We start from the raw sequence: 12,439 nt of genomic DNA, 5'->3' as shown, positions 1-12,439 counted from the left end.
TTCCAACCAGGGCAAGCGGTCACTGCAGGGAAGGACCAAACCCAGGGACCGTGGCTGGTGACTGGTCTACCTCCTCCTCCTCCAGCCCCCAGCCAGCACCGCCGGGGAGGCCGGCCAGAGCTGGCCAGGCCAGGACTTGGTGCCGGGCTGGGGAAGCCCTGGGCGGCAGCCTAGGCATTTTAGCGAAGGCGCTGTGGCCCCGGGCGCTGATCGGTCTCTACGGGCGGCGACTTGCCCAATTTCTAGCAGCATTGGGGTCAGGCCCGGGAGCCCCGAGCGCGGCGCAGCATTTCACACCCTGGTCAGTCGGACACTTTCACGCCCCCTCAGCACATGTGCCTCGGCCGGCAGCTCCTGCCCCGGCGGGCGCGGGGAGGGGAGGGAGGGGACGGGAGCTCCCCCGCGCTACACGCCGCGCAGCCGCTCGCCGGGCAGGTCCCGCGGGGGCGGGGGGGACCCAGGGCTGCAGGCTCGGTCCGCAGGGCCCCCGGCGGCTCTGCCGAGCTGCGGGGCCTGGCCGCATCCCTGCGCCCCAGAACCCGGCTCCGAGCCAGCCGCGCCGCGCCGCGCCCCGCCCCGCCCCGGGACAGCCCGGGCAACGTGCTCCGCAGGGGAAGGGGGCGCCCGGGGGACCCTGCCCCGAGCCCAGGGGCCGGCCCGCGCCCAGACCCCCGCTGCCCCGCCCAGCGCCCAGGCGCCTCCCCCGGCCGCCGCCCTCGCGTCCCGCCCCCGCCGCGCCGCGCCGCCGCTATAAGGGCGGCCGATGGCAGCGGCTCGGTCGGACTCGGCGCCGCCGACACCATGCGGGGAGCCCGGACCCGCGCGCTGCTCTGCCTGGCCCTGGCCGCGCTGCAGCTCGGCCCGCCCGCCGCGGCCTGGTACAAGCCGGCCGCCGCCCCCAGCTACTACTCGGTGGGCAGAGCCGCGGGGCTGCTGTCCGGGCTCCGCCGGGCGCCCTCGGTCCGCCGCGCCGAGCCGGAGAGCGGGGCCGACAGCGGCGAGAGCCGCCCCGCGCCGCCGCCCCGCAGCATGGTGAGTAGCCGGGCTCCAGCCCCGCCCCGCGGTCCGCCCCGGTCCCGGCCGGCTCCCGCCCGCCCCGCCCGCCAGGCAGCGGCGGCGGGGGGATGCGTCCCGGGGTCCGCCGGCCGGTAACGGGGCAGCCGCTCAGCCGCTCGCCGCTCTCCCCGCAGGCGCTGTGTGTGACCGACGTTGCCCCGGAGCTGCGGAGCTGCCAGCTGCTGCCCGGCGCCCCCCGCCTTCTGCAGTGCACCGCCGCCGTCACCGTCTCCCTGGACCCCGGCGCCTGTGGCAGCACCGCGGACCCCGGCAGCCCGGGGCGGCTGTGAGTGGATGGGGCTCGGGGCTCCACCGCGCCCGCGCCTGACAATAAAGGCACCTGAACCCTCGTCTCTCTTGTACTTGGGGCGTGGGGGGGCTGCCCGCCCGGGGCGCGCTGCCCGGCGGTTGTGCTCACACCTGCTTCCCCGGGGCGCCTGCCCGGGGGCGCCCTACGGGGCTGTTACAGGGGAAGGGGGGCCATGGCCCCAGCTAGGAGCTCCCCCCCATCAGGCCAGGGTGAGCAGCACTCCAGCCCCAAAGACCCCACGGGGGGGGGGGCGATCACGGGGGGGGGCGATCACGGGGGCCAGAGGGAGTCGGGCCCCCTCTGTGCAACCAGTTCTTCCCCTTCGTGCACAAACTGGGGGAGAACCGCCTTTATTTACAGCTTAGTGAATGGGAGGGAGCCCAGAGCCACTAGCCAGGGGTACAGCTGAGTCTGGCTCCCCTCCCCCCCGGAGGAAGGCAACAGCCTAGGCTGAGTAGGGGCAGCTTCCACCCCAGCCTGGTTAACTGGAAAGAGGTGGGGTGTGGGGGACAGAGCCACTGCCCAGCCCCCTTAGCCATCCCCAGCTCACTCTAGGCGCTCAGGCTGGATCTGCTGGCGGCCAGCCCTGGGCTGTAGGTTGGCAGCTCTCGCTGTGCCCCTCTCTGCAGTGAGCCTGCCAGCCAGGGGCTGTAGCCCCAACCAGGGTAGTGTGGTGCTGCTGAAAGGGAATGAGCCTGCCCTGCCCACCCCGAGGCAGCACCCAACTCCCTTCTGCCTTTGACCTGAGGACCGCCCAACCACAGCACAGAGGGAGGAGGCAGGACCCAGTGTGGAGGAAAACAGGAGATCCACAGGCACATGTGCAGCTCTGGAAATGGCACCTCAGACTGTAGGCATTAGAGGCCGACCCTGGAGGGGGCAGCATGAGATTTTGGGGGAGGGGGCGCAGAGGTCTCTGTCCCAGCCAGACCCAAGCAAAAGGAGATAATCCCGGAAGAACGGGAGGCTCAGGAATGATGGTGCCAGGGACCAGGCAGGCTCTTTAGAGTTGGACTTTGAAGCTACGTCTCTCCCCTGCCTAGCCATGGGCGAGGAAATGGACCTCTTTGTGCAGCACACAGCACCTCGCTTGGACTCTAGCAGCAAGCCTCCCCTGAGAATCCCCCAGGCAGAAAGCAGCCCCTGGCCCTGGCGGCTCACCTGCCTCCTCTTCACAGCAGAGCTGCTGCCTCCAGCTTTTCCTGCAGGCTGGTATCCGTCACCTCCCGCAATACACCCTGCAGGAGTGCACACTGCTTGTCTGTGGCAGTGGTGGTAGAGTCACGGCTGGGGAGGTCTCACTGCACGACAGGAAGACGCTGGCAATAAGTCGGGCTGCTGTGCGCACACCACAGTCTGCACCTGCAGGGGAGCAGATGAAGGTATGTGAGATGGAAAATCGCCACCGCTTGCCCCTGTGCTACACATCCACCACACAAACTCCAGCCATGTCCCCACCCCAGGCGGGAGAGACTGCTCTCTAAGGCCTGGATTACAGGAGCCTGCCATCCCCAGTCAGCAGTGGGCTGGACAGGACCTGTACTTCTCCTTCCTCCCTCCTGCCCCATCTGGTCCAGAGGGACTCCACTTCTAGCAGCACTCCAGTGAAAGTCCCAGCCTGTCCCTAATGGACAAGGCTACGCGGCTCACCTAGCGCAAAAGGGCCAGCACACCTCACAGCACCTGAGACAAGCTCCATCCACAGGCTCACCACCCAGATGGGCACAAGGGAGCAGCACCAGGGAGAGCCAACAGCCATGGAAAAAGTGCAGCTTAAGGGGAGTCTGGAAGGGGGAAAGGAGGTGGTTCCAGGTCTTGGGGCAGCAGCTGCCATGTGACAGGGGAGAGGCGCAGGCTGGCCGGGACTGGGCCAGGCTTTAGTCAGGGGGGCAGGTGGTGGGGACCAGGTCTGGTAATAAACCAGCCACCCAGTGCCCGAGTGTGACTTCACAACTCACTGCCATGGACACTACTGCTGTCATGTCAGTTGTGACATCACTAGAGGAGACAATAATTAGAGTGGAGAATGTCTAACCGGGGCAGTGCTGGGAAAGGCACTTGAGGAGGATAGTAGGAGTCAGTGCTGAGCTCAGGGCCGGATCTCCCACTGGCTGCCCAGGTTCTTTCTCCAGGGGGAACTGACTGAAGTCAGTGGGAGCTGCACTTGCCCCCCCCCCCCCCCAAGATCTGCCAAGGAGAATGCGTCTAGCAGCACTTTGAGACCACCCCTCAACGCCCCGCTCTCGGCTCCTAGCTATTTCTTTATGCTGGGCACAGCTCAGCACCTTACCACCTCCTCCTTGTCTCACACTCGTTCTGCTTCTCCACCAATAGCGTGTAGGACCAGGCTCTAAGGAAACCATTCTCCACTGGTTTGCTCCAGCAGGGGCAATGGGAGTATGCTATTAAAGCCAAAGAGTCATAGGTCCTGGAGCTCAGTGGCTCCAGGTAAATTGCCCCCCGCCCCTGTAATTGGTGCCACAGAGACCACTGCTTCACTATGTGAACACACTGGACCCGTCTCCATGCTGGAGCCCAACTAGTGTGTCACAAATGCACACGCTGCCCTGTCAGACCCCAGAGCAGGGCCTTCCTCCCAGCCCAGACGGCTGCAACAAACCAAACTTCCTGACACTGAACACTCCTGCCATGCCAAGATCTGAAAAATTCAGCAGCTGAAGAGGCTCTTCCCTACGCTGAGGCTCTGCTTGTTGAACTCAGCCCAGGCAGAGGAGCAGGAGGTTAGAGACAAAATCCACTGCAGAGCTTTCTTTTATAAAAACAAATCTAGAGCGGCAGGGAAGTCATCCAACTCATCTCCCATTCTGCACCAGCAGCACCTGGCTCCCTCCTGCTCACAACACCTGCCATGTCACAGCAGGGACCCCGGCTCATCTGGCTGTTTGCTGATGTGCTGGACCTGCCTCTTGGGCAAACCAGGAGAATGAGCAGTACCAGGTGGTCCCACCACAGCAGCAAAGCATCCTGTCTGGTGAGTGTCCAGAACAGAGCAGGGTGGAGGGAGCCTACCTGTGTACTGAGGAGAGGAAAGGCGGTGGTGCCCGCCCAGGCACAGCATCTTCTCTTGGAGAAGGTCGATTTTATTCAGAAACAAGATCTGTGCAAAAAGGAGGAAGGTCAGAACCTGCCCTGGCCCCACTGCTCCTGTTCCCCAAGTCACCTCCTGCCCGTTCCCTGACATCATCTTCCCGCCCAGCACTGTAGGCCAGTGGCAAACAACAGTGAGCTAGGGCTTGATTCACGCTCGTCCCATGTCTCCTTTTCACTGGCAGAGCCAGATCTCAAGGCATTTGCCCAGGACAGGGTGAGTCTTTGGCTGGCTGAGTGCTGCTACTCGTATGTTGCCATACTCCAGCTATTGCCAGATGCCAGAAGGCAGCCGGGCACCAAGTAAGGCAAATGCTGAGGCTGGTGCCAATACAGTTTTGCCCCAAAGGTGCCATGACGCCACCTCTCCACCCCTGGGGTCCAGCACCAAACTTAGGCTGGGTGCACGCATATTCGTGATAGTTTGTACCACACACGTGAGCTGGGAAAAGGGGTAAACAGGAAGGTGGCAAAATTTGCAGATGATGCAAAACTATTCATGATAGCTAAGTCCAAAGCAGACTGAGAAGAGTTAAAAACGGATGTTACAAAACTGGGTGACTGGGCAACAAAATGGCAGATGACATTCAATGTTGATAAATGCAAAGTGATCCACACTGACAAACATAATCCCAGCTAGACATATACAATGATGGGGCTAAATTAGCTGTTACCACTCAAGAAAGAGACCTTGGCATCAGTGTAGATAGTTCTCTGAAAACATCCCCTCAAGATGCAGCGGCAGTCCAAAAAGCTAACAGAGTGTTGGGAATCCTTAGGGAAGAGCTAGATATAAATCCATGGTACACCCACACCTTGAGCACTGCGTGCAGACCTGGTCACCCCATCTCAAAAAAGATACATTGGAATTGGAAAAGGTACAGAAAAGGGCAACAAAAATTATCTGGAGTATAGAACAGCTTCTGTATGAAGAGAGATTAGTAAGACTGGGTCTTTTCCACTTGGAAAAGAGAGGACTAAGGGGGGATAAGATAACGGTCTATAAAATCATGACTGGTGTGCAGAAAGTGAACGTGCTATTTACTCCTTCTCATAACACAAGAACCAGGGGTCAGCCAATGAAATTAACAGGCAGCAAGTTTAAAATGAACAAAGGGAAGTATTTCTTCACCCAATGCAGCGTCAACCTGTGGAACTCGTTGCCAGAGGCTGTTGTGAAGGCCAAGACTATCCCAGGCTTCAAAAAAGAACTAGGTACATTCATGCAGGATAGGTCCCTCCATGGCTATTAGCCAGGCCAGCAGGGATGCAACATCATGCTCTGAAGTTTGCCAGAAGCTGGGAATGGGCGACAGGGGATGGATCACTTGTTCTGGCACCTGGCATTAGCCACTGTGGGAAGACAGGATGCTGGGCTGGATGAACCATTGGTCTGACCAGTCTGGCTGTTTTTATGTTCTACGGTAGCACCTCGAGGTCCCTGCAGAGATCAGAGCCCCTCATGCTGGGTGCTACACAGGTAGTGAGAGAGGCCTGCTGCCTCCAAGAGCTCACTGTCTGACTAGCCCAGACAGGCCAAGGCTGGCATGGAGAAGGGCACTCACCTCCCAGCTCTGTGCCACAAGGTCACCCAGCAGGCGAGTGGCAGACCAAGGAACAGAACCCAGCTCTCCTGAGTGCCAGTCCGGTGCCCTAACAATGGGACCCTTAATCCTCAGTCACCCAGGGAGGCAGGGAAGAGGTCTCCCCAGTTTATAAATGGGGCAGAGGGAGAGAGAAGTGACTCACCAAGGTCACGTGGTCAGTGGCCGAGCCAGGAATTGAGATTCCCAATCTCCTGCCTGAAGCACTAGACAAGGCTCCTGCCTATGCAAAATACCCGTGGGCCAGTCTGAGGGCCCTGAGGTCTCTGTTTGGAGCCCAGTTACCCCACCAGGAACTGGACTGGACCCCCTCCCTCCCCCCAGCCGGAGCTGCAGGGACTCACTGCTCATGTCACTGTTTAATCATCTTCTTAGCAGAAATAAATGAACCAATTAGTGAGTGAGATAAATTACTAATTCTCATTGTCAAGCAGAACCAGCCACCCCTCCACAGAGACAGCAGCAGCTGCCTCTTAATGACAAGTGACAGCAGCACGTGGAGAAGGAATGGGAGCCAAAGCTGGCCCCAGTGCCTGATCACAGAGCCAGGGGCCCAGAGCAAGAGCTTCTTGTGCTCAGGTGAAGGGAGCACAGGGCCAACACCTGCTGCTGGGACAAAGCAGGGCTGGAATCGCTGTGCAGCTTGCCAGCATAGCGGCCCCGTTCCTTACGGCTCCTCCTGCCGGGAGAGGCTGTGACTGGCATCTCTTCGCAGCCGGTGCTTCTGCAGTTCCTTTAGGGGCGTCTTCCTGGGACCCCCATGGAAGTGGTTTGGAAGAACACGTCGCTGCAGACAGAGGAGAAAAGCTTCCTGCTTTCCTGAAGCCGATTCTGAGGAAAAGGAAAACGATCTTAAACCGAATGGACGTGCAGTGAATCAGCAGCAGCACTCATGGCCAATGCCAACCACCTCCTTCGGGGCAGGCAGCACCCCTCCCTTTTCTTCCCCCAGCCCAGTCAGCTGGCAGACTCCCTGGCTCCCGATCTCAGCACCCCCATCTGGGAGGACGGGTGGCTCTGCTCGCCCTCGGGAACAAGGGAGTGGGCTGGCTGTAGGTACCGCGCGTAAGGCAGGAGCAGGAGGCTCAAGGGGCGACTGCCTGAAGTGGACCACGACCTCCTGAGGATGGGCCCAGAACGACACCCTGTGAGCAGGAAGGGGGTAGACTGCTGAGGCCAGGGGAGTCGGGGGCATTGACGTACTGAGATGTACGGATAGGTAACGAAGGGCTGTGGGGCAGGGCATGAGAAGCCAGACGCCCAGGGGCTGCAGCTGGATTGCTGGATCTACGAGAGGGTGCAGGGCAGAAAGGGCTTCCTGGACACAGACAGACCGGCTGGTAGAGTCCAGAATGGAGATGGTACTAGCAGCAGGGGCAGGTGTTCAGGCCCCAGCAGAGGAAGCCGGTAGACAGACCAAGGCATGGCAGGCAGGCAAAGGGCGAGTGCCAGAGAGCGCAAGAGGCAGAACTCTAGGGCTTCGAGCACGGGAGAGGCCTGCAGGGCCCACCACCCTGCTGAGCCTGGCCTTACCAGCACTGGCTCCAGTGGGAGGGCCTCAGCATATCCGCTGAGAGGCGCCACAAATAGCATGGCTCACAGGCCCTGCCGGCGCCCACCCACAGCGTACAGCATGCCACCCTGAGGGGAGACCAGCTTCCCCAGGAACGGGGCTGAAGAGCCAGGCCAGACCTGGATGGGTTCATCCTCCCACCGCCGCCAGGCTGCTCACTATCACTAACGCTGCTTTGGAAATCCCAGAAACCCACGCGGGGGGACGCCACCAAGGTTACACAGCCAGGAGCAGAACCCACTGCAAGCACCTTAGTGAGAGATGCGCCCCTGGGGTGTTCTCAAACCCACAGACCTCCTGCTTGGCCCCAATAACAGCCCCAGGAGAACCATCAGTCCCCCTAGAGCCCCCGGGCCCCAACAGACGCACTCAGCCCCAGGCTCACCCAACTTGCACCCTGCTCAGGAGTGTGTGGGGAATCCACAGGATGGCGCCAGGAGGCTGCCTGCACCCCCTGCATTTACCCGCAAATGGCTCTGCAGCCCTCATGCCCTGTGGGTGAGTACAAACACGAGTGAGCCGCTCCCTCCAGGTGGCAGTTGATGCTCAAATGAGCCAGTGGAAAATTACTGGCAAAATGCAACTAGCAAATTCCAGCCCGGGCTGCAGCTCATAAACCGGTGCCTTTCCCCGGCGAGCACTTGTGCTCGGAGTCAGTGGCAGCCCAGGGACAGGCCCGGCCTCTGGGGCCAGCCCAGCTCCCCTCTGTTCCAGAGACTGGCACCAGCAGAGATGCCAGCACCTCTGCCTGGCACCCGCCAGCTGGGGAGAGGTTAAAACTGGCTTCTGCTGTGGGGATGGGGGCAAGGGCAGAGCGGGGAGCAATGGCAGCCCTGAGAGTCGGGCTCACACCACGAGTCATAGCAGCCCTCAAAACAAGAAAACTCCCAGTCCCTCCCGGGAGCCCCAGCCGGTGGGGGAGGCAGTGCGGCTTGGACAGGCCCAGGAGATGCGGCAGCATCTTCCCCCTCCAGTTGTTGGGCTGGAGCCTCAGCCACTGCGCCTCCCCCCAGCAGGCAGCGGCGCAGAAATGGGGGCTGTGCTCCCAGGGCAGGGTCCCTGGTCAGACAGATTCGAACGAGTGAATCCAACCAGCACAAGCATGCACCGGGCCTGGCCAAAGCCCTGCGGGAGGCGGGGGAGAGCCACTTCAGGTGTCTGCAGGAGCCCCGTCAGCTAGAGGAGTCGAAAGCATCTGGCGCTCAGCTATGGCCTGTGAGAGCAGGGCCCAGCCCGAGTCCCACCCAGCAACACACTGGCACCAGCGCCCTGTAGCCACCCTCGAGAACCCCGAGCCACGCACAGGGAGGCAGGAGCCTGCAGCCCTAGCCCTCACCTGCACCATGCCCAGCCCACGCGGGCCGAGCGTCTCCCAGGCCCCTCTGTGGAGGCGGCCCGTGAGGGGCAGCTAGTGCTGCTTGGCGCGAGAGACGGCCGGAAGCCTGCCCACATGGACACCATCCCAGACGTCAGTGCCAAACACCTCAACCTCCTCCGGCACCTCCCCCCCACCGCAGCTACTGGAGACATCCTCGTCTTTGTCAAACCAAGCAGGACTCAGGAGCCGCCTGCGCGGGAGGACAGGGCTGCTCAGGGAAGGCAAGGGGGCAGCCGCATGCCAGATAAACCCAGCCAGGGGATTAAGGGAAATCAATGGGGCTTTGCTGGTCTGGGCTAGACTCCACATTAGTGCAGTCAAGTCACTCTTGGGAAAGCGTCTGCCTGGAAGGCCTGACTTCCTCCACCCCGCATCTCCCCAGGGCTCTTGGTGCTGCCAGGCCAGGCCTGCCCCATGCTCTCCTCCCACCTCATCTGGACCTCTCCCTGCCCCCTGGCGTGTCTCAAACTGGACACTGGCATCACATCTCACTGGAACACCAGGGCCTTGATCCTGAAGGGTTTCAGCGCTGCCACGTGTGCGCAGTTGGACACAAAGCACGTCGCTAGGCGTGGGCCAGAACTCGTGTTCTCAAAGGAACTGGGGAGCAGGGGAGAGATCCTGAGAGACTCCATCAGCTACACAGCATCCAGCCAGAGCCCCCCTCTCCTGCCCTAGCCGGCTCCCCTGCCACTGAGTCCTGAGCAGTGCCCCTCCTTCACCCACCCAGCCCCATTTAAAAGGGCTCAGCCATCTTTTCCACCCCACACACTTCCCAGGCATCTCTCAAGGCCTTGACATGACATCAGAAGCTCAGGAGAGCTCCAGGGCCCAAGGCGGCCCCTGCCCCAGTACAGGTGTTTGAGGGGCCCCTGAATTCCCCAGGAAAGAAAGCAAGTTCAATCCCTTTCTAGCCCCCCGCCAATGGTCCAGCACAGTCCCTCTGAGGTAACCCGGGCATGTCCCAGCACTGGGATGCCAGTTGCCCTTAGGTCTGTCCAGCTGAGACCTCACGGGCCAGGACCGGGGCCCTGGGACATCATAGGGACAAGCTGCAGCAGCGTCTGCAGCCAAGACACCCTCCCCCCCCGGCACAGCGGGGTCCCCCTGACTAGGGCTCGCAGGGTCAGAGGGTGTAAAGGAGGCGGCCCGAAGAGGAGCTCACAGCCTGGCACGGTCTGTGGACAGGAGAGTCACTGAAGCTGTTGGTGCAGCCCAGGGCTCTCACCCCCCCTCCTCCCCCAGCCCGTCTCCGCAGCAGCTACACACAGCCCTGCAGACGCATTTCCATAATTTCACATGCACCACGAACGCCTCGGCAGCCCCCAGAGCGGTGGCATTTTATTGACTCTCCCAATCTCTGCTCTCCCAGGGCTGACAGGTGCACAAAGCGCTTCCCTCCAGCAGCAATAATGCGCTTGCAATTTCCATACTAATCTCCCCGTCCAGGAGGAGCCATCCCACACCCAGCCAGGCTGTCCAAGCACCCCAACAGCCTCAGCCCGCTCCTCCACCCTTGTGGGGGGATGGACAAGTGGCTGTCCATCTCCCCTGACCCACCCCGCTCCAAAGTCTTTGGGGAGACATGCTAGTGCGGCTCCCCCGTGCATCCCCACGTAGGTGGCAGCTTCCCAGCCCCGTGTCCTTGGCCCTGGATGCAGACAGCATCCGCAGAGCACTCACTGGTGAGCAGGTCCTGCTTCCTCCTCAGCTCCGCACACTCTCCCCCAATGGGCCTGGCTCAGCAGCAATTATCCTTTACAACAGGAGCTGTAATTACATCCGCCATGCCGAGCAGGGACCCAGGAGCTGCCTTCCCAGGGTGAGGCTCTCCTCTTACCCAGCAACACCTGGGAAGGATGCGGCAAAATCTGGCCCTTAATTCGACTTCCCTGGTCCGGTGGCTTTGGCGGGAGGGCAAACACGGCCTAAGGAGAGAAGAGCCTGTGAACTAACTCTCAGATGTCTCCCTTTCCCTGCTCAAAGCTACCCCAGTGTTGGGCTCCCTCAAGCAGGTGGCACTGTAGGAATGGTGTAAAGCACTGAGTGCAGAGGTGCTGGTGGGGGGGGGGGGTTGATATCATGTCCTGTTCCTGCCCCCCACAGCAGGAGGCACTGGAGCATTCATGGGAGATGCGAAGAACGCAGCTACTCTGGCCACAGCTCCCAGGGGCGCAGTGACTCAGAGCAGTGCACTGACCTGCCTGTGTTCTGGAAGCAGGGCCCCGCGGAGCTATACTGCAACCAGCCCTTCCAAGAACATCTCAAACAGAAAACAATCACAGCCCAAACCTGAAATTCATGAGCCTTTCCCGCATCTAACGCCGAGATTTTCCCCCTCCCCCGCAGGACTCTCAGGCTGTCACAGCAAAGCCAAGCACAGAAAAAGAGGGGCCCAGAGGCACTAGGAGACCAAAGATTACAAAATGCAAAGAGATTTCTGCTCAGGAATCGCAATAAGAGGCCGCAAGGAAGTGCAGCTCTGGTGGGCATTGCTTATTCCATCTCATCAAGGGACGCTGAAGTTCCTGAGCAAACAAGTGATACAAGCAGCCAGGCACCGAGGCGCTGGGGAGAGCAGAAATTAAATAACACTGACATTTGTAATAACAACTTCAACTGTTTGGGGCCCAGAGGCAGCATCTTTCTATGGAAATGATCAGCCTGGGCCCCTGGCTGTGCCGCCTTTGCTGGGTCGTTTGCATTTACTGATAAACTCTTCTGGAGTCTGACTCTGCAGAAGGAACAGAGACGTGACAGGCCGCAGAGCCCAGGAATCGTGGAAAGGGTAACACTGCCCCGGCCAAGACCATTGCTGAGCTCTAGGAAGGACCAAAGCGGCTCAGGAGACAACTGCCCTTTTGGCAACTTGCAGCGTGAGTCAAAAGCAGGCGCAAGGCAGCAGCTGACGGACCTGCCGAGGTGCTGAGCCGCGTCTAGGGAGACGAGTGGCCGGCGTGGTGCAGACAGACACCAACAACGAGGAAACAACATCGGCCAAACCCTCAGTACCTGCCCCCGACCACATCCACCTGCTGAGGTCTTGGGCCGTCTGCTCTGCGTGGGGCTCTCCTGCCTGCTCCCTCTCAGCTGCCCCACACCACAGCTGGGCAGAGGAGCAGCCCAAGAACCAGGGCTCTGTGCCCTTCCCTCCTCCAGGAAGCACACATAGCCCCAGCACAAACCAATCCAAATTCCTCTTCCTTGATGGAACTAGCAGGCTGCTCCAGCCCAGTCCCCAGCATTTGATCACAGCACCAAGCACCTCACCAGCTGTTACCAGCAGGAGGTGGGGCCCCTGCACTCCCTCACCCCGAGGGTGTCTGAGGCCCCTCCCTGCTCAATGAGTGTGCCAAGCACAGGGCAGCGTGGCGGCCCTTTCTCCCAGGCCCATGTCTCTGCTCTGCTCA

General features: G+C 60.9%; 1 protein-coding gene across 1 annotated transcript; it reads left to right on the top strand.

The window, feature by feature from the left end:
* The first annotated feature begins 304 nt into the window (after positions 1 to 304).
* On the top strand, positions 305 to 1,981 carry NPB (neuropeptide B). The gene is made up of 2 exons (XM_067547138.1): positions 305 to 1,032; positions 1,191 to 1,981. The coding sequence occupies exons 1-2, from the start codon at positions 334 to 336 to the stop codon at positions 1,344 to 1,346; spliced, it is 855 nt and encodes a 284-aa protein (XP_067403239.1). The 5' UTR covers positions 305 to 333; the 3' UTR covers positions 1,347 to 1,981.
* Positions 1,982 to 12,439: the final 10,458 nt, after the last annotated feature.

Source organism: Emydura macquarii, unplaced genomic scaffold, assembly GCF_026122565.2.
Source record: "Emydura macquarii macquarii isolate MOO-44397 ecotype Brisbane River unplaced genomic scaffold, CSIRO-AGI_Emac_v2 contig_1230, whole genome shotgun sequence".
NCBI classification, from domain to species: domain Eukaryota; kingdom Metazoa; phylum Chordata; order Testudines; family Chelidae; genus Emydura; species Emydura macquarii.
Note: the sequence above shows the minus strand (reverse complement) of the source record. Positions and strands in the feature narration are given on the sequence as shown.

Bases quoted from the DNA above. Each gene is read 5' to 3' on its own strand.
- NPB (XM_067547138.1), top strand. From the start codon at position 334: ATGTGCCTCGGCCGGCAGCTCCTGCCCCGGCGGGCGCGGGGAGGGGAG. The intron at 1,033-1,190 runs GTGAGTAGCCGG...CTCTCCCCGCAG, and splicing joins CGCCGCCGCCCCGCAGCATG to GCGCTGTGTGTGACCGACGT.